Raw genomic sequence first — 19414 nt, forward strand, 5'->3', positions numbered from 1 at the left:
GAACTGACCAGATCAAGAGCAAAGCAAGTTTTAACACCCTGCCCAATTTTACTCTCCTTTCTAGTTAGTTCTAACATTAGCTGTCAGCCCAGTCCTGAGAGATTCCTGCACAACCCAGCTAAAAGTCACACCAACTGCAAGTTTAATTTTATAATCACAGTCTGAAACTGAAACATGACATTGTTTATATGATAATACAAACAGAAAAAGCTGGAAACACTGAGCAGAGCAGGCACGTATGTTTTTTTTTGCAATATTTCAGCTTGTAATACCAAGCTTAACACCATTTTGGGATTTGTTTTGCATTTGTCTCTGTATTTTTTTAATGTATTTATTGTTACCATGTACACTGTTTGAGCAAGGACTTTCATTGCAGACTCATGTATATGACAATAAACTACTGTTATCTTAATTGAGAAGAAAAAAAACAGATTAATCTCTTTGCCAAAACTGGGTAAAGGGGAAAATAGTTTCCAAGGGTTTGGGAGGGAGGGATAGATCAATGGACCATAGACTGACCTTGCTATCTGGTGCATGTGAAATCCATTTTCCTCTTCTTCATGAAGATCCAGGCTGTCAAAATGACAAGGTGACCGTCCCTCGATGTTTAAGGAGTCAACTTTAAATTGGATCACGTACCCTGGTTCCACCAAGATCCACCAAACGCACACCAAGTTTGCAGGGTATTGTGCTGGGTAGCGAGGGGTGGAAAATGAGCCCTCAGTGTTTCGAAGGATCCCACCACACACTGTAATCAGAGATCACAAGAGTCAGTTAAATGGTGCAGAAAGTGCTCTGCCTTCATTAGACCATAAGCTCCATTCTGAGCTCATTAATCATACATGAACATAATTAGGAACTGAGGCCTGTTGAAATTGAGCTGTTGGAAAGTTTTAAGCAGGGTGAAGGTAAATGAGCAAGAATGACAAATAGCTGGCAGAAACACAGACATAAAATGTGAAGGAAAAAGCTTGAAATATTAAGATTACAAGTATAATGGGAGAATAGAGGGTGACCCATTTAACAGGCCACTTTTGAGGGTCAATAACTCAATAAGCTTATAGGAAATACAATTGTGTTTTGATTGTCACAAGACAATAAAAAATTCAAAGACAAAGAGGAAATCTTCAGAATATTTAAAGTTAAGCTAATTATATGAAGGATGTAGAGAGTAAAATGTGTGGGACGTGGGATCTGCAGCCCTCAGAAGAGACTCAAGGTTTGCATTTATTCATTTGGGTTGAGAAAGTTCAGAAGCATCCTTGCAACATCTGGATTGATTTAATTAGCCAATGCGATAGCAACAAGAGATTACAGATTTAAAGGTGAGCTCAGAAAGATTGGCATTGCAGAAATTGTCATTAGTGAGGGTAGCACTGGTCTACAAGTGCCTTGAGAGGAGACTGGAATAAATGCTTAAGGTAGATTACTATTGGTTGGACTGACTGGAGTATTAAAAGCTATGGACTCATTGGAGAATGGGATGGGATAGTGGAAACTAAAAATTAAATGGAATAAGCAGAAGAATAGAATTAAGCTATCTGTGAGACTAAACTGAATGGAAGCAACTGAGTGAGCAAGAGACTGCAGGAACTGGAATATGGAGCAACAAGCACTCTGCTGGAGAAACAGCATCTGCTTGATCTGCTGAGCTTCAGCAGCAGATTGTTGTGAGGTTACACTGAATAGGTTCAAAGGCAACACTCACGTGGTGATGACACTGAGGTCTGGGATGCTGAAACACTAGGAGTAAGCTGGACTGTGTTCTCAGAGCTGGAAGCAGTGGCAGAGGCAGAAGCTGTAAAGAGACTGGTTGAAGTCTTGTTAATATGGTTGGGCACATCAGTCAGTTCCCCAGAGTGATTGGTTGTTGACTTCTGAATAACCAGTTCTACAGAAAGGAGAGATTGGATAGTGTTGAAAAAGTTCAAATCTAATGAGTTTTGTGATAGGCACTTCATCCATGGTTAGGTGGAACATTGTACTATACCAAGATGGACTATAGTTGGAAAAGGTTACATTGCCCTTGAGTTCAGTCCCAACCTCAGACTGAGGAATCGATGGGCTAACTAGAGGGAAAGGAAATTGTCATTAAGTCTCTCATGAGCTAGGGTAAAAAGTTGCATTCCCAGCTCTGAGATGGACAATCGCAAATCCAAATCCCAGTTCTGGGACAACAGCACAAAAATCAGGCTGCACATCCTGTACAATATTCAAGGAGTGCTACATTGTTGGAACTGTGGCCGATCTTTTCTGTCAGATGGCTGTGGAAGACTCCATGTCAATAAATCAGGTTTGATATCACCAGCATACGTGGTGAGATTTGTGAAATTTTAAGGAAGTTTTGTAGAAATATAATTTAATATGTAGGCGGGGTGAGCATTAAAGTTGTCATGTAGAACAATTAGATTATTCACTCACCTTCAACAGAGTAATTGATAAGTGATGATGCACTCAGTGTTTGCATGGGACAATCAGAAGGGTTTAGTTGCTCCCTTTATCCCCCAATGGTGATTTACATCTGATACAAATACATCTTGGCAATCTTCTCCAGCATGCACTGAAACCATCTATGGGTGATCACTTCCTGTGGTGCAGCCCAGGTTAAAGCCCTCACTGCTGCCATCTGCTCAGATAGATTCAAATACTTACGGACAGTGAAGATGATCAAACTCCCTCCAATAGTCACGGTCAGAATTACAGCCAAAACTATAACTAAGAGCCACATCGGACCTGGGCACACACCAGCTCTTCCGAGTGTTTCCCAGGAACCATGTACTGGAATAACAAACAAATTCAGAAAAAAAACTCTTGTAACTTGGTTTTATATTTTGCCTCTCCCAATTTCTGACAAAGTTGAGCAAGTGCAATGGTATTTCCACTTGTAAATGTATCCTTGTTTGAGATTCTTCCACAAATTAGGGAGCAATCACTGAAGAAATGAGGTGCATTGGAACAACTTTCATTTGTTAAGGTTATTGAGCAGTGGCTGCCAGTGTTAGATCCTTTCTGAAACGCAAATTATTTTAAATCAAAAGGGCAAAGTCCATCGTTCACTTTCTAGTGCCCTGGTTGCTACTTGATGCAACAATAGTGGAGTTATTGACTAAACATAGCATTAATCTATCAATTAATGTACACATTCAGATATGTGGTGAGAAAATAAGACAATGGAATCAAAATATTTGGAATGGCTTCAGTTACTAAGATACTAAGTTCTGAAATTCCCTCCCTCAAATTCTGTTTCTCTCAACTTCTCTTTCTGCTTATGTTCCTTTAACCAAGTTCTTGGACATCCACAATAATACCTATTTATGTGGCTCAGTGTCAAATTTTATTTCATTATGTTAAAGAGGCTACGCAAATAAACTCAACATTAGATCTACACACGTCTCAACTCAGTTCACTCAATTACTATGTCCCAAAAGAATTGAGAGAATTTGCATAATCATCATTGGATGAATACTTCCATAACTCCTTTGAAAGTCTGTTCCTAGATTGACAACTTGCTCAGTGAAGTCATGTATCTGTGGGTTTATTTATTCCTGTTCCTACCATTCATAACTTCCTCTTTATTAGGTCATTTCTATTCCACTGAATAGACTTTAACTAGAACCTGGACCTGTGAATTTCACTTCCTATTAAATTAAATATTAATACTTGTAGTTAGGATTAATATTTGTATAAGGTATTAATATTTTGATTTTTTTCATCAGTTGCATCAGTTGTAGGATTCCAGGCCAGATTCCATATTTCCTTCAGAACCTGGGGTTCACAGGTTCAGAATTTCCTCATTCAAACTCTCCCTGTTGCTATAACAACCAAGACACAATAGCTGCATTTATAAAGGTGTGTTGAAATTATAATCTTTTCCCCAGAGTAGGTCTTACTTCAGCATGCTCTTTCCATGGCCTAACCCTGAACAATTCAACCATTAATCAACGTTTCTTGCTCGGCCTCTGTTGACATAAACATAGGTCTGGCTATGGCCCTCAAGATGATTCTCTCTCTCACTGAGCAACATGGAAACAAGGGTAGAATGCAGATCTGTCAACACCCACAGCCCACTGGTCAATTCCTATTTTCACCACCCACTCCTCCATACAAAGTAGCCCTGATTCCTTCTCTGTCCTTCTGCATTGCTCTCCCCTTCCCCTCAGTTATATCATGGGACTCTCAATGCCCATACAATAACCGTCTTATCTGCACCCCATGACTCTACCTTTGACCAACACCTTTCCCTTCCTCCCCAAACTCATCTGACATTCTCTCTCTCCTTGGCATTCTCGTTCCCCTCACCATACACTCCATTGTGGGGAAACACAGAATCAATGCTGGTCAAACCAGAACTGAACAGAGGTGACTGAACTGCTCTCACCCGATCCATTCTGCAGGTTAGTTTTCAGGTACTTTCCAGTTCCGTAATCCCCCTGATCTTCATTTCCACAGTCGGGCTGGTAGGCTGGGTTAATGAAATCAGTCTGAAAACAAACGAATCACAAGCTTATTTTCCCATCTTTTGCCGTTTTGCTCTATTTTAGTTTTTACCTATTCCATGGTATCAATTAGGTTTGATGGTTGTAATGCTTTTAAAGAGACTTGCAAACAGCAATACTAAGTGTTTATGGACATGCATTATAGTTGTGAGCAGGGGTTCTACAATTGGCCTCAAATCTGCTGGGTTCCAGAATTATAGAGTCATACAACACGGAAAGAGGCTGTTCAGCCTAACTGATCCACACCGACCAAGATTCTCATCTAAGTTTGCCTACATTTGGCCAATATCCATCTTAAAACCAGGGGTTCCAAACCATTGTTATGCCATGGACACCTGCCATTAAATGAAGGGTCTGTGGACCTCAGGTTGGAAACCCCTATCCCTAAACCTCTCCTATGGAAGGAAGAATCGGCCAGGCTGCTGTTTTTAAATTTGGCCAGTAAGCTATATAAATACTAACAAGAGATCAGAAATGAGCTCAGCTACAATGAATTTCCAATATGGAATGGTCTATATTCTTTGGGTGAACACATAAAAGGGTGGCCATTGATATTAGCTGCATTTGCTCATGATGCTAGTGGAATCACCTTGAGAGATGGGGGGAGGGGTGGAGAACACTAGGGAACCCTATTTCACAAAGGCTGAATCCAAGGGACCCAAAATATTGAGATTTTAATAAATTAGTTTATAGATGGGATTACCCAATTTAAACAACTGAGATTATCAGTTTGAACTCAAATCTTTGTTCTCACCTTACTGTCTTCTCTCCTGGGGTCTTCCAAGGTGATTTCTGTGAACTCCGTTCTTTCCCACATGTTTGTGGAAGTCGACAAATTAGCAATAACAATCAGAAACTAATGCAATTTCCTGAAACACGTTGGTCCTGAAGGACATCAGCAGATCTGAAGAAAAAGGCATTTTGATTTGTGCTTAGTCTCAAGATTGTATAATCTACCCCTTTGCAATGACATATGAACAAAGTGTCTCTTTTCCCTTATCTTTTCCTTTTTTTTCTGGCATTCTACCTTTCCCAGGCACAATTCTCTGTGTATCATCCAGTATTACATTTCCATATCTCACTCCAATTGTGTATCTATTTCTATATTTACCCCCTCCTGTCCCTGTTGTACCCTCTCTGTGTTTACATCATTTAATCTTTGTCCCTTCGTCTATTTCTATCTTCCTATCATTTCACCCCTGCCTCTGCCACTCTATGTATCCCCCTTTCTATTCAAGTCAATTTTTAGTGTACTTACAATTTTCAAAAATATTAAATCCTGGATCAGCTGTCCTCGTGTTCACTTCACCATACATTCAACAAGTTGAGTGATGAACAAAATACAAGATTTTGGGCCACGTTTAAAAAAGGTTCCCACACTGTGTGTGTATGCCGGGTATTTCTGAGCAATGAACTCTAAAACTGAGCAGTAGTCTCTCTTTATCCTTATTCCAGTCACATGTCACACTGCAGCTAAATACCTCGAGATTCATTTTTCCTCCTTTCAGAATAGCGTTGAGTTTTCTTTTAATCTGAGTCTAGTTTATTAGAGTTAACAGGGCGTGATTAGAAGGGAATTAGGGAGAGAAATGGATTGATAACTTGACAGGAGAGCCAGACGGGAAACCAAATCAAAGGTGAAGCAAACCGAGGAATGATTAGAATTGATGAGCATTAGAAATATTAGAATTGTTGGACAATATGAGAGGGAATCAAATATGAATGAGAACCAGCCTGATAGCGAATCATACTGACATATTTGAGGGAAACAAATTCTGCTGTGAGTGAACTCAACAAAAATCAGTATGAGACAATACGATCAAGAATGCATTGTGAGAAAACAATTCATTCTCTCTCATTCCTCCTGGTTATGTAGAATTGAAATAGGGACAAAAATCCTTTCCCCATCACTCTCACTGATTGAACTCCCAATTTAATATGACAAAGGCTAATTAATCTGTGGCTCATTAGCAAGAACCCAGTAACACACATCTGAGGGCGATAAATCCATTGACCGCTGTTGCTACAATCTGGAATCTGGTCCTAGCAACCACCAGCCGGGTAAAGCGATTGGGATAGTCAGTGTTGCAAGCGGATGTCACGTCCTTTGCCCCCAACTATCCAACTTAGGGTCACGTCTTCCCTGGGGGCCGGTCCTCATTCTCCATATATATCAGGTGTGGGCCACCTGAAAGCAAGGATGGAGAAGGAGGGTGAAGGAGGAGGAATGTGTAGTTTCTATGTGGAGGTGACAAGGGACCAGTGTTAGATTTGACTTCTATGCCCTCTGCCACTCATATTTCATTTAAATTTTTCTTCTCTCCCCTTAAGTCTACTATAGTTTTAAACTCCACTACCCTAGGAAAAAAAAGTCTGAGGATCCACCTTATCCATGTCCCTCAATCATATAAGCCTCTATAGGGCCACCCCTCAGCCTCCTGCACTCTGGTGAAAACTAATCCAGTTTATCCATTGCATCAAACAATCTGCTGGAGGAACTCAACTCATCTTCAATGCCTCAGCCTTTGAAGGCATGTGTACCACCTGCTGCTTTAATTTTCCTATCCACTTGTGTTACTATCATTCATGGAACCATGAACCTGCACCCAATGTCTCTCCCTCAACACTCATTAGGTCCCTGCAATTTACTATACATGCCCTGTCTTTGACATCACAAAATGCATTACAGTACTTCCCACTTGTCTGGATTAAATTTCATTCTTCCCGACAGACACCTTTAGAAGTTTTATTCACAATCTACAACTGCACCAATGTTCATATCATCAGCAAATTACTAATCAGACCACTTACATTCTCATCCAAGTCATTCCTATATATATACCCCAGTGAGATAGGGACATGCCTTTCATAGCATGCAAAGTCAGCTCCAGCAGACAGGGTGTACGAGGTCGACCGTGAGATCCAATGGCCAGGAAAGTGGTTCTGCAACACTTTGTGAAGAGTGAAGGGCACAGAAGTCATGGCCATTCACTGCAATCAAGGAAGACGTCAGTTGTGATGACTACTCATACCATTAGACCTGAATGTCCAAGGTCGAGAGAGTGGAACTGCCCCAGTGCAATGGCTTTTCCACTTTAAAACTCTCCCACATAGGTTTCCTGTCATCATCCGATATGACAGACAAGTGACAAAGGTCCCAGGACCATTCCCTGCAGTACATCACTTTCAGTTATAAAGTGCCTCTGCCTCCTATCACCAAATCAATTTTGGATCCAGTTTATCAGCACACCTCGGATCTCATGCTTTTGCTTTCTGGATCAGCCTAACATACAGAACCTTTGTAAAAGCCTTGTTAAAGTCCACGTACAACTATATCCACCACCCTGCCTTTATCAGTTTTCTTGCTTACCTCCTTAAAAACTTTTAATAAGATTTGTGTAAGATTTCGTTTGCACAAAACAATGCTATCTCCTCCTAATCAGACCTTGTCTTTCCAAGTGATCATAAATCCTGTTCTTTAGAAAATTTCCCCATAACTTCCTTACTACTAGTGTAAAGTTCACTGGCCCGCAATTTCCTAGCTTATTTCTGTTGTTATCCTCCAGTCACAACCAGAGACAAATGAAGATGCAAAATTTCTCAGTTAATGTCCCAGCAATCTCCTCCCGAACTCCCAATGGATCCTGGTATAAATTCCCACAGGCCCTGGGAATTTATCCAACTTCATGTGCTGATAAAGTTGAATATTTCTTCCTTCCTGATACATGTTCCAGAATATCAGTGTATCCCTCTCCCTTAGTATTCATTTAGGACCCCACTCATTACCACTTGGCTCCATACATACATACATTTATGTATTATTTATGTATTACATACATCAATGTTTGTAGTGAGATGCTGAAGATGTCAGTTGTGGAGAGCGCCCTCTTCTTTGTGGTGGCGTGCTGGGGAGGCAGCATTAAGAAGAGGGACGCCTCACGTCTTAATAAGCTGGTAAGGAAGGCGGGCTCTGTCGTGGGCACAGAACTGGAGAGTATGACATCGGTGGCAGAGCGGAGGGCGCTGAGTAGGCTACGGTCGATCATGGAAAACCCTGAACATCCTCTGCACAGCACCATCCAGAGACGGAGAAGCAGCTTCAGCGGCAGTTTGCTGTCAATGCAATGCTCCTCAGACAGGATGAAGAGATCATTACTCCCCAATGCCATTCGGCTCTACAATTCAACCACCAGGGGCAAGACGTGTTAAAGTGCCGGGGTTAGGACTGAGCTTAAGTTACCACTCAATGCACTTTAGTAAACTATTTAAGAACTTTTTAAAAGCTATTTATTAATGCTTTTTGGGAGGGTGATTTTAGATGCATATCACATTTATACTGAGTTAAATACTGTATGTAATTAGTTTTGCTACAATAAGTGTATGGGACACTGGAAAAATGTTGAATTTCCCCTTGGGGATGAATAAAGTATCTATCTATCTATTTAATATTTGTTCCCTGGGGGTACTTACTCTTCCTACCTATCCTCTTACTTCTAATATACTGTAAAAGGTTTTGGGATTCACCTTAATCCTGATTGCCAAGGACATTTTATATCCCCTTATTAACCTCCTAATGTTTTTCCTTAAGTTTACCCCTGTATCTACAATCATCGTAGGAGACTAATTTGATAGCAATTACCCACACCTGATACATGCTTCCCTCTTTTTAAAAAGATGGTTAAATATTCAATTTCTTTTCTTAACTGAAGTTCTACTTTTGACATTTAAACATCATCTGTGAGTGAGTCTGTACCTCTGTTGTGATTATTTATACTCTCACCTGGAAACCAAAGCACCCAATTAGTTCATAAAGATTTCCTATGTGGTCTAAATAATCAGGATTATTCATTGTTAAATCCATTCACATGCACATTCTTTTCCCTGAGCTATGCCATTGTTATTTATAAATCAGATGTTAAATTGGAACCAGTTGAAAAGTTTTTGCTTAAATAATGAATTATTAGGTCACAAAATAGCCCAATAAATTAATATCAATAAAATATTTCTGTATGTAAATATAATTTGACACTACTGAACCTCTCTTCAATATTATGTTGATGTCAACTTATGTTTAACTTTGTGTCATTTTTCCACCCCAACTCAAAATATTGACAATTCCTTCCCCCCACATAGATGTTACTTGCTCACTCTGCTGAATTCCTCCAGACTATTTGGTGACCCAGATTCTAGCACCTGCAGTCTCTTGTGATGCCCCAGTAAAACGGAAGTGAATGGAATTTAGGGATAAAACTCTCCACTGGCTAGTCATAGCAGGCATAAATGTGGTTGATGAAGATCAGTCACCCTAGTCGTTAGTACATCAGGATAGTCTCATTCAGCAGTTTTTCTAATGACCTATCACAAGGTCAGAATTCAGGGTATTTATTGGGGAATATGTGACATTCATTTCCCTTTCTAACTCTTCAGAAAATGAAGCAGCCCACCTTGCAAGCTACAAGACCTAAATAATAACTAACAAATAGCATATGATGTTTGTATCAAGTGCTAGATAATGACAGAGTCTAGCCACCTGTTCTTCACTATTTCATTGTTAGCTCCCTCACAATCAATAGCCTAGATGATTAGTATTAACCAGAAACTTAATTGCAGCAGCAATTAATACTCTAGTTTAACAAATATCTAGAGGACTGGGAAGTCATTGGATATATTTAAAATGGAGGTTGATAGGTTCTTGATTAGTAAGGGTATCAAAGGTTATGGGGAGAAGGCAGGAGAATGGGGTTGAGGGGGATAATAAATCAGCTTGATTGGCCAAATGGCATAACTCTTCTCCTATATCTTATGGTTTTAACACAAGGAAGGCAAAATTTAGCTATCCTATGACAAGTGGCTCAAGCTTTTCCACCAATGGCTAACATGAGGGGCATAGTTTTAAGGTGCTTGGAAGTAGGTACAAGGGTCAGAGGTAGGTTTCTTTAGCAGAGGCGGATATGGTAGGGTCTTTTAAGAGACACTTAGGTACACAGAACTTAGAAAAGTGGAGGGCTCTGCGGTAGGAGAATTCTAGGCAGTCTCTAGAGTAGGTTACATGGTTGGCACAACATTGTGGGCCAAAGGACCTGTAATGTGCTGTAGATTTCTATGTTCTATGATCTGCAACACTTAATTCAAGAGAATGATAAAATATTCTCCAGCTGCCTTCGATGTATGTCACTCCACAAACACAAGTTTGGCACTATCCAGGGCAAAGGAGTCAACATGAATAATACCTCTTTCCCTCCTCTAAATATCCATCCCTGAAGCACATAATGCATGGCAGCCACAAAGATGCTGTAACAGCACGAGTCCACCATCAAAAAAGACAAGGGCAGGAGTACGAGAGCAGCCCTCCTCACAAATTCCCATAAAAATGACCTGAAAGTATATTTCATCAGTCCTTCATCTTGACTAGGTCTAAATCCTCCAGTTACAAACTCAGTAACCCCTGAACTCCTGGAAAGTTTAAAAGGTGATACCTCACCTTCATCTTTGCATGGCTTTTAGGAATGAGTATGAACACTGACTTACCAGCTCCAGAACGTCACTTCTACAGCTAGTGAGGGAACTGTGGCAGTAGCACACGGCACGTGATCAGATCACATGTCTATCTGATCAGAAATGCCAGATCACACCTCCGAAATAATCAGAACCAGGATATAAACTCATTTGTTTAATATTCAGTGCTTTATTTTCATCATCAAAAGTGGTCTTAAAAAATACATGCGTACGCCCTTTAGTGTCCTTAAACTTGTTCAGCATCGGTACACCGCTTTAATAGTAATGTGCAGATTCCACGATTTGTTTTTTTTTTGTTACAGAACATTCCAGTTAAAAGAAAACAATACAATAAATTAATACCGATGGTTAAGGAGTGTGTGTGGCTGAATGTGAGATATCAGCTGACTATAATTTGCATAAATTTCACAGCACCTGGGCAGTCGCTGTTCAGAGAACAAGATCCATAATCATTGCACATCCAAGCTCCAGTTCTGAGCTCGGAGTTGTCTCCTCTCTCCACCGCCCCCAACCTTTGCCACTGTAAAAAGCCAAGCGACAAAGCACCTTACGTTCGTAGTGCTCTGCAACCAAGCAGGAATAAATGACTACTATGGGGACCTCATATGCTCATCCTCTCCCTCCCTGCGATGGCCTGTGAACTCGATACGCTGTTAATGGATATGCTAAAATTAAAGCTTTGGTGTCAAGCGGAATTCTGGAAAATTAGGGATAGAATAGGAAGCTATTGGGTTCACCATGTTCCTGCCAGTCGAAAAAAGTGCCATCGGCCCAAACTCTGTTTCTTGCTTTAGGTGCCAATTTGCAGGCCACGGTTCTTCAATGTGCAATTGGGTGTTTTAAAAACAGGTCAAGAGTCACATTATATCACATCTCCAGACAGTAAATTCCAGATGCTCACCATTCTCTGGGTAACCAAAGGCACTAATCTTCCTGTAAATACCTTTATATTTTGAACGTTGGGATTCTCGGACAGATCGCAAATGACGATTAAAAGATTTATATCAAACAGAAAAATAAAACCTCTTTTTTAAACACAGCAGTTTCCAGTAGATCTGTAAACCTACCCTTGGGATTTGTTTTATCTAGTTTGAGGGCCCGGAATATAGTATTGTGACTGAAATGCAGCTTGGTTTAGCACAGAGGTCCTCTGATCAATTGTGCCGCCAAAGCAAGCGCCGGCCCCCCGGCTTTTGCGTAATAATCAAATCTGTACTGCTTGATTCTAAGGATTCGTGGCCCACCTCCATGTTCCAGAAATGGGCTTTTCTGGAGAACGTAATTGTAGAGAGAGAGAGAGATTTTATAATATCGGGACTGAAACAAATATATGTATCCCCGCACGTTATTGATCTTAGGGTGGTGGTGGTGGAGGGGGGTGGGAGCAGAATGACGTCAAGGCGCTTAAAATAACAAAAATAATGCACCAAGTTCAACGTACCGTACATAACCTTGTCTGGGAACAGCGTGCAAATTAGCCCAAGCAACATCCCTCGGAACCCGAGAGGGTCTAGTTTCAAAAAGAACGCTTTTCCTTTTAAATCACCCAAACACCAAACAGGTTTTCAGAGGGTATCAAGGGCTAAGATCGCTGTTTAACACCCAATCATCAGGCTGTCATCCCAAGACACAAGTTTATAGTATATAGATATATTTATCCTGCGCATGTGTACACACAGCTGTTATTCTAGATACTCTATATAGTTAATTTTCTATGTACAACTCCTCACTGTACATAATATAAAATAAATCCAGTGCTTGTTTACACAGTAAACAAGATAAATCCATAAACCCACGACATATCAAAAGAGAACAGTCATCACGTCTCCATGCATTTATAGTTAAAAATTAACGTTTGAAACTCGAGTCTTCTTTAATAAGATTTCTTATAATTAAAAAGCCCTATTAAGATGACGACATTTGAGAGGGAGTTTGAGTAATAGGCGAGTACATTACGTTAAATTTGTCCCCTCTCTTACTGTAGTCGGAGGTGCTTTGAAGTTTTAGGCAGACCTGGTAACAATATCGTGCTGGAAAATGTATAACCGTAAACAGATGTGAGTCGGGACACTGTAGAACAATCAGGGAAATCTGGAGACGGGTGGATAGACACAGACAAAGCGGAAAGGAAATGGCTTAACACACAATCAATCCGAATACAGCGAGAGACAGGAGACGGAGGAAAGGAAGGTAATAATGGGACGAAAGCAGTGGATATTTATACCCCGTCCTCTCTCGTTGAAACATATAAGACACAGTGCTTTTCCCAGCGATGACAGCATCTTTTTCGCTTTAAAAAATGTTTAGTAATGGATCAAAGCGCTGAGTGTCACTGGGAAGTGAGCGGATTTCTGAAATCACATTCGGACAGATCAAACCTCACAGCTCGGGAAGAGTAGCCAAAAAAAAAATCTCGATCACAGAACGTCATGGAAAGGAGATGCTTCAAACCACTTTCAATACCACAATCTCTGCAATGCGTTTTCGCTGAAACTAATCTCTCTGATTCTATATAACCTCTTCCCTCACAGATCAAATGAACATATTCACCACTAAAATTGGAAGCGGAGTCAAAACCAAAGTAAATCTGTTAAGAATGAAACATTTAAATCCAGCTAAAATGTCCTGATAGAACATCTGTTGTCAGTAGTTTGATAAAACAGGAATTGAAGGTATGCAATGCATCAGTGGTAAGAAGTCTTGACATACACTAGTTAAAATCCTGAAAGGAATCCAGTACTGGTCTGCAATTAAATTGAGTTAGTTAAATTTCCTGAACTGAGATGTATATTAAGGAACTGAAGAGGGGAAGAGTGAGTAAGTTATGGAGAACAAACATGCAATCCATGTTTTGAATGTGCTGCATATTCTTTTTAGGAGAAAGTTGGCTGGGTAATTGGGGAATAAGGAGAGAGAAGGAGGAGGCTGCCAAAAGACAAGAGAGAAGGTCACTACAGAATGATTCCTGTAATGGACGTGAGATAAGCTAAGAAAAACTGCCTGAATTTTGGTGACCATCTACTCAAAGTTCTGGTGGACAAGCTTCTCATTGGGAAGGAATAAACAAAGCTAGAACCATTTATCCCATAAGGCAGTTGGTTGTCTTGGTGCCAATTTTCTAACCAGAAACTTTGAATCCTTGTTTGAAAGGACAAAGACATCAGATTCCCTACCATGAAGAGGCTAGATCTTCCTTAACCACAATCAAACTCTGTGTGATAGATCAGCTCCAAATGGGATCAGAGAAAACTCCCTGCTGGATTTGGAGATATAAATAATTAATGCAGACAAATAAATGTTACTCCTGTCAGTCCACATAAATAGTGCACCTCTCTTTAGTTAACACCTAAACTTAGTTAAGAGATGGGTTATTGTAAATTAAATCTGAAATGGTATTTTATGAAGTGTGAAAATTTTTTTCTTTTTTTAAAAAAAGTGCATGAATGACAGAAACAGTAGGAGGGGATAAAGTTCCCAGTCTGAGAAAGCAGATTGTGCACCTGGGAACACTTGCCCTCCAGATGATGATGGGTCTAACCAACGTGTCACAGGCAAGTCACTGCAACAGAACCAAAAATAAAACATAAATAAACTTAAATATTCTCCTGAGCCCAATTTTCTTGCTTGCAACTCGGAGGTTTTGTATACCAACAAACTGTCTTTATCCCTCCCTGTAACAATTCATGGTTTTAATGTTCCAGAAGACTTGAAAGAAAACTTTTGCCTCTGAAAATAAACATACCCCAAGACAGTACAGAGAGAAGAAATGCTGGTACAGAATCAGCAGCTCCAGTAGCTCACTGCTGTGAATGGCATTTCATCAGTATGTTGTTGATCAGAGCTTGAGTTGCTCTGCATCAGATGCTGGTGTGTACTTTGAAAAAAAAACTGTCAATGGCAGCAGGGTGGTTGCCTAGTTTCAGAAACAGCCCTTTGTGTAGCCTTCTGCCAACAATCATCCCCACCTCCACCCATTTTCCCCTCTCACTCCAGGTGCAATCCATCTGGATGTTGAATGGTTCAGCATCTCAATGACATAGCTTCACTACAGTAGGCAGGGATTTTGTATTGTTTATGATATCAATGACAGAAGAGATCACTTAAAAATATTGCCATTGGTGTAAGACAGTTTTTGTTTCTTAAAAGCTGCTTTGCTTTCCTTGTTCTTTCGTGTCCAAAGACTGTTATATCCGAGAAGAAGGACAGGCGAGTTCATAGAATAAAACATAGGCATCACTTGTTCTTAACTGGCTTGAAGATATTGGAGTCACCCTGAAAAGAAAGAGAATCTATGAATTACACATCTTATCTTCCTTCCTATTGACAATGTATCTACTGAGGATGTTTGATAACTGCTGTTAAGCCTGCATTAGTATTCTTACGCAAATATAATTTTAAAAATTTATTTGTTCACAGAATGTGGGCATCACAGGCATGGCTCCTATCCAATTGCCAATGCAGCAATTGGCTTGATTGTTTATTTCAAAGAGAGGCTACTGTACTGTGGGATGCCAGTCACTAAATGGATGGACTTTACAAGAGTGACAGATTGTTCCTCCTCTTAGTAAAACAGATAGGTCATTATCTATCTGATGATGAGCATTATTCTCATTCTAGTTTTCTTCACAAAATGTCTTTAATTACTCGGACTTGTGGACTATCATTCAATCCATATTAACACATCTTGATCAAAAGTCCAGCCTGCAGATACTCAGCCAGCAGTTAACCACTACTCTTCTGTAAGCTATGCTCTCAGCCAATGCGTGTTTGCCAAGAGGGTAGATCCCACAAATTCACACAGATTACTTTTCAGGGTCACATGAGCGGTTGCACATGAGGCTCTGAATATTTACCGTAGTTAGTAAACTCGTTTGCTTCTTTTGCTTCACTTGTCATAAAGTCATTTGGCTTCTGGTATCAATACAGGCCAGGCTTGAAGTGTGACATTATAGAAATTGTCTTTTGTGGGATGATTTGGGGTGATGGGGAGGGGTTGCTGGGAAAAGCAAACACAAGTTAGGCAGTGCTTGACATGGAGCCAGAACTCACCTGGTGTCATTGAAGTTGTACCATTCTCCAGACTGCGGGTTTTTGCAGTATGCAGTATAGTGGCCACTCAAGGTGGTGCCCGAATGATTGGACACAGCATAGAGATTGTAAACGGCATGAACTGTGAGAAGAAAGATTGAAGGACAATTAAAAGAAGAGTTTTACTATGTTCTTAGCCAACCATCCCACAGCAACTGATTCAATTTAACTGGAAACTGCAGGAAGAATAAGTCAGAATATTCCATGACGTAACATGGATGGGGGTATGACTCTCACTGCTAGCTAAATCTTTTCCTTTCATGTTCTTGATTAAATTTTTATCCCTTTTCCATCTACATAAAGAATAGATTGAACAACCGCTGAATTTAATCCATTTCACCTCCTTTTGCTATTCCCTATCATTATCCTGTTACACATTGGATCCAGAAATAGAAAGTGCCTATTTACAGGGACAGGTCTAAAAACTGCAATTTTAGCTGGGTGTAGCAAGATTTGGAAACTGGAGAACCAAAGGTCATATGTAGGGTCTCTCTGGTCACCATGCTGCCAACTTCAGACCTGTCCCAAGTCTGAGCAACTGCATAATGCTGTTTTCCTGTAACTGGGGGTGCAGGGTTACTATATTAATGTGCAGTATCCAAGTTATGTGGTGACATAAAGAATCGTAGAGCATTACAATACAGAAACAGGCTCTTCAGCACATCTGGTCCATACTTTCATTGATGGACCATTGTGATGACAAGTCAAGGCCATGGTGTAACAATCACAGATTTGGTACAAAGAGTAACAACTTAGAACATTATACAACTCACCATTGCTATCAGAACTAAACTCTCGAAGGTCAAGATCCTTCAGTGGAAAATTTACAAAGGTAGAAAGTTTATTAGTACGAATCCGTGCTTCAGAAAATCGCTTCAAATCTGTAAGAAACCTTGAGTTAAGGATCATGGTTGGAAAAAATGGGACGACAGGAACAAAATACAGAAAATAAGCAGAGCTGGAAACAAGAGACTGTGTTCAGTAATAGAAAACACGCACTGGAAACCAGGCCTGGCTTCTTAGTGGCCCTGACGTTATCAAGCAGCTATACTGGTGCTAGCCATCGGGCTGTCCAAGGCATTAACATTACATTTACCTTCATTGCTTTTGGCTTGAGGAGAAAATCAGCTGGACTTCTAGTCCATGTTAATGGTTTGTGGCTGAAAGGTGTGATTAACTTAGCAAGTGACTAGGTCTCACCTCCAACATAAATTTTTGAACCCCCTGCCACTGTACCCTCAGAGAATCAGTACCCTTGACCACTCAGTCATATTATCCTTGGACTGATAACTGCCATTGGGTAGATACCAGGACCAGTTCAGTGATGATTCAGAATGAACTGAGGTTAAGGGATTATTCCAGCTCACAGTCACTCAAGCCCACATTTCAGTATCTGACATGGCTTATCCAAATACTGTGCAAAGGACTTTTCAACTGGAATGCACAAAGAACATCACAGGAATGTATTTATCACAAGGATACGAAGTACAAGGATCTTTGGGGATTTCTGAATTGTGAACTTCTTGGTACATTTTCTTCGGACTTTGCATCTATAACAGGTCTGGAACACAGAATAACTTTTAATTAGAACTGGGAACAAGGGAGGAGGCGCAGCCCATGATTCACTTAAGGCAAAGTAGAAAGGTTAGTCTACGCTAACATTGGAACATTTAGACTAGGTGGAAGACATTCAGGTCCACTATTCACTATAACCATGACCTGTGTTAGGACAAATAGCAAATAACTTTAGCCACCAATCTTCAAATCTGAATATGCACTGTAGATTAATGCAGCTCTGAACAATAGGTTCTTAAGAGCAGTGCATCACAGTTATTGGAAGACATTTGGGCGTCCGTGGTGTGGGCGCAAAGCAGGAGGTGAAAGTTGTGTGTAGTTCAAAGAGAGTTCTGTGAATATGGAATTGTCCTTTGATCTTTAGTACATTACATGTCATGTAGCATTGGGTCGAGCAGGCCTCTTCCTCTGAAAGGGGTCTCACAATATGATGTCTGCTGTGTCTCATTTTGTCGAATAAAGACACTACTTCACATCTACCCGTACTTCTTTCCAGTGACTTTGTTCACGCAGCAACAGCTGTAACTAAACTCATTTCACCACATTTGCCCCATCATTCTTAATTTCTTTCCTTCAATTCCTGTCTTGAAAGTACCAAATGTTCTCAAATCTGTAGACTTTGTAGTTGGAAGATTTCCAATTTCCTTTAGTTTTGTATGAAAAATGTTAACTGCTTTTAATTTTGAATGGCCTGGTTTTAATTTAAGGCGCTTTTCAAATGTTCTGTGCTCCTCCACCAAGGAGATAATTTCTTTCTATCTACCTTATCAACATCTTCTGACATTTTAAAAACATTGATCAATTAATGTCCTATATTCAGGAAATGTAAATTTGGCCTCATAACTGAGCCTTCTCTGCCCGAGCATCATTGAGTTATGTGATCTGCAAGAAAGGGCAATAAGGATCAGTACTTAGGGAGAGGCAAATAGACTTGTCATGAATGGTTATTGTTCCATGACTCCTGCTGGCAAGGATGAGGGAATTTTGTACAAATGTGATGATGTCCTCAGGGTAGAACTTTCATTTGGCTCAGTAGTGGATGGGTGGTGACATTCAACCCCAAGAAAGAAAAGTGAATTTTCTCAAGAAAGGTGAGAAAATTCAGTTCATGAATATTAAGCACTCATTTTAACATAAAGTATGTAAAACATCCACATTCCAAACCTCTAATTTTCCTTGTCAAGCAAAGAACTGTTGGTTCCCATTAAATTAATTGTGTTAATCCTATCATTAAAAACAATGGTCCTTTGATCTCTACTTTCTTTGGTGGTTAGAGTGAACAAACAGTTTTAATAAATAAGTTAGCTTTCTCATTTAAATCTTTAAAATGTTTTCATCCCATGAGGAAGTTTCTTATGATCAGAGGCTCAGTGAGGCACCGGCTCAGATTTGAAGTGAAAAAATGTTGGTAACAAACCATTTTTTTGATTTGGCTAACAGTTGAGATGATATGATCGTAGTACAAATTAAAATTAGTCAATGTATTTTATCAAATGGATATGTCAATATAGCTCTTGAGAATATAGTAAGAAGGGTAAATAAGGGAGAATGATTAGTTGAAAATGGTAAACAGAAATAGGAATAAACAGTTATTTCTGGTTGGCAAGTTGTTATGAGGTGGGTTATCTTAAGGATTTGAAGTTGCCTCAAAGTCACAATTTATAATAATTATGATAGTTACTTGGATAAAGGGACCAACAGCAATATATGTTGATAGAAATCTTTTGGTAAACTGAACT

The 19414-nt window shown here is 39.9% G+C and overlaps 2 protein-coding genes across 11 annotated transcripts in view; both read right to left on the reverse strand.

Annotated features, from left to right (window-relative positions):
* mfrp (membrane frizzled-related protein) overlaps positions 1-11068 on the reverse strand; it is a 41584-nt gene extending 30516 nt beyond the window's left edge. The window contains exons 1-6 of one of the 5 annotated variants that reach the window (XM_059956984.1): positions 11025-11068; positions 5251-5400; positions 4379-4481; positions 2653-2778; positions 1709-1891; positions 520-748 (exon numbers count right to left, since the gene is read on the reverse strand). In XM_059956984.1, coding sequence (XP_059812967.1) covers positions 520-748; positions 1709-1891; positions 2653-2778; positions 4379-4481; positions 5251-5313 — 704 coding nt within the window. In that variant the 5' untranslated portion in view covers positions 5314-5400; positions 11025-11068. Of the gene's footprint in view, positions 1-519; positions 749-1708; positions 1892-2421; positions 4337-4378; positions 4482-5250; positions 5401-8333; positions 8918-11024 lie in introns of those variants that run through there. The other 4 variants (XM_059956985.1, XM_059956986.1, XM_059956988.1 and 1 more) reach the window with 4 other exon arrangements.
* A 93-nt stretch (positions 11069-11161) lies between these two features.
* Positions 11162-19414, reverse strand: part of LOC132385161 (ubiquitin carboxyl-terminal hydrolase 2-like) — a 133261-nt gene continuing 125008 nt past the window's right edge. For all 6 annotated transcript variants that reach the window (XM_059956993.1, XM_059956990.1, XM_059956994.1 and 3 more), the window contains 4 exons: positions 17583-17661; positions 16874-16981; positions 16062-16182; positions 11162-15284 (listed from right to left, as the gene is read on the reverse strand). In XM_059956993.1, the coding sequence (XP_059812976.1) occupies positions 15197-15284; positions 16062-16182; positions 16874-16981; positions 17583-17661 (396 nt within the window). In that variant the 3' untranslated portion in view covers positions 11162-15196. The remainder of the gene's footprint in view (positions 15285-16061; positions 16183-16873; positions 16982-17582; positions 17662-19414) is intronic.

Source organism: Hypanus sabinus, chromosome X2 (genome assembly GCF_030144855.1).
Source record: "Hypanus sabinus isolate sHypSab1 chromosome X2, sHypSab1.hap1, whole genome shotgun sequence".
In the NCBI taxonomy this organism is placed as follows: Eukaryota; Metazoa; Chordata; class Chondrichthyes; order Myliobatiformes; family Dasyatidae; genus Hypanus; species Hypanus sabinus.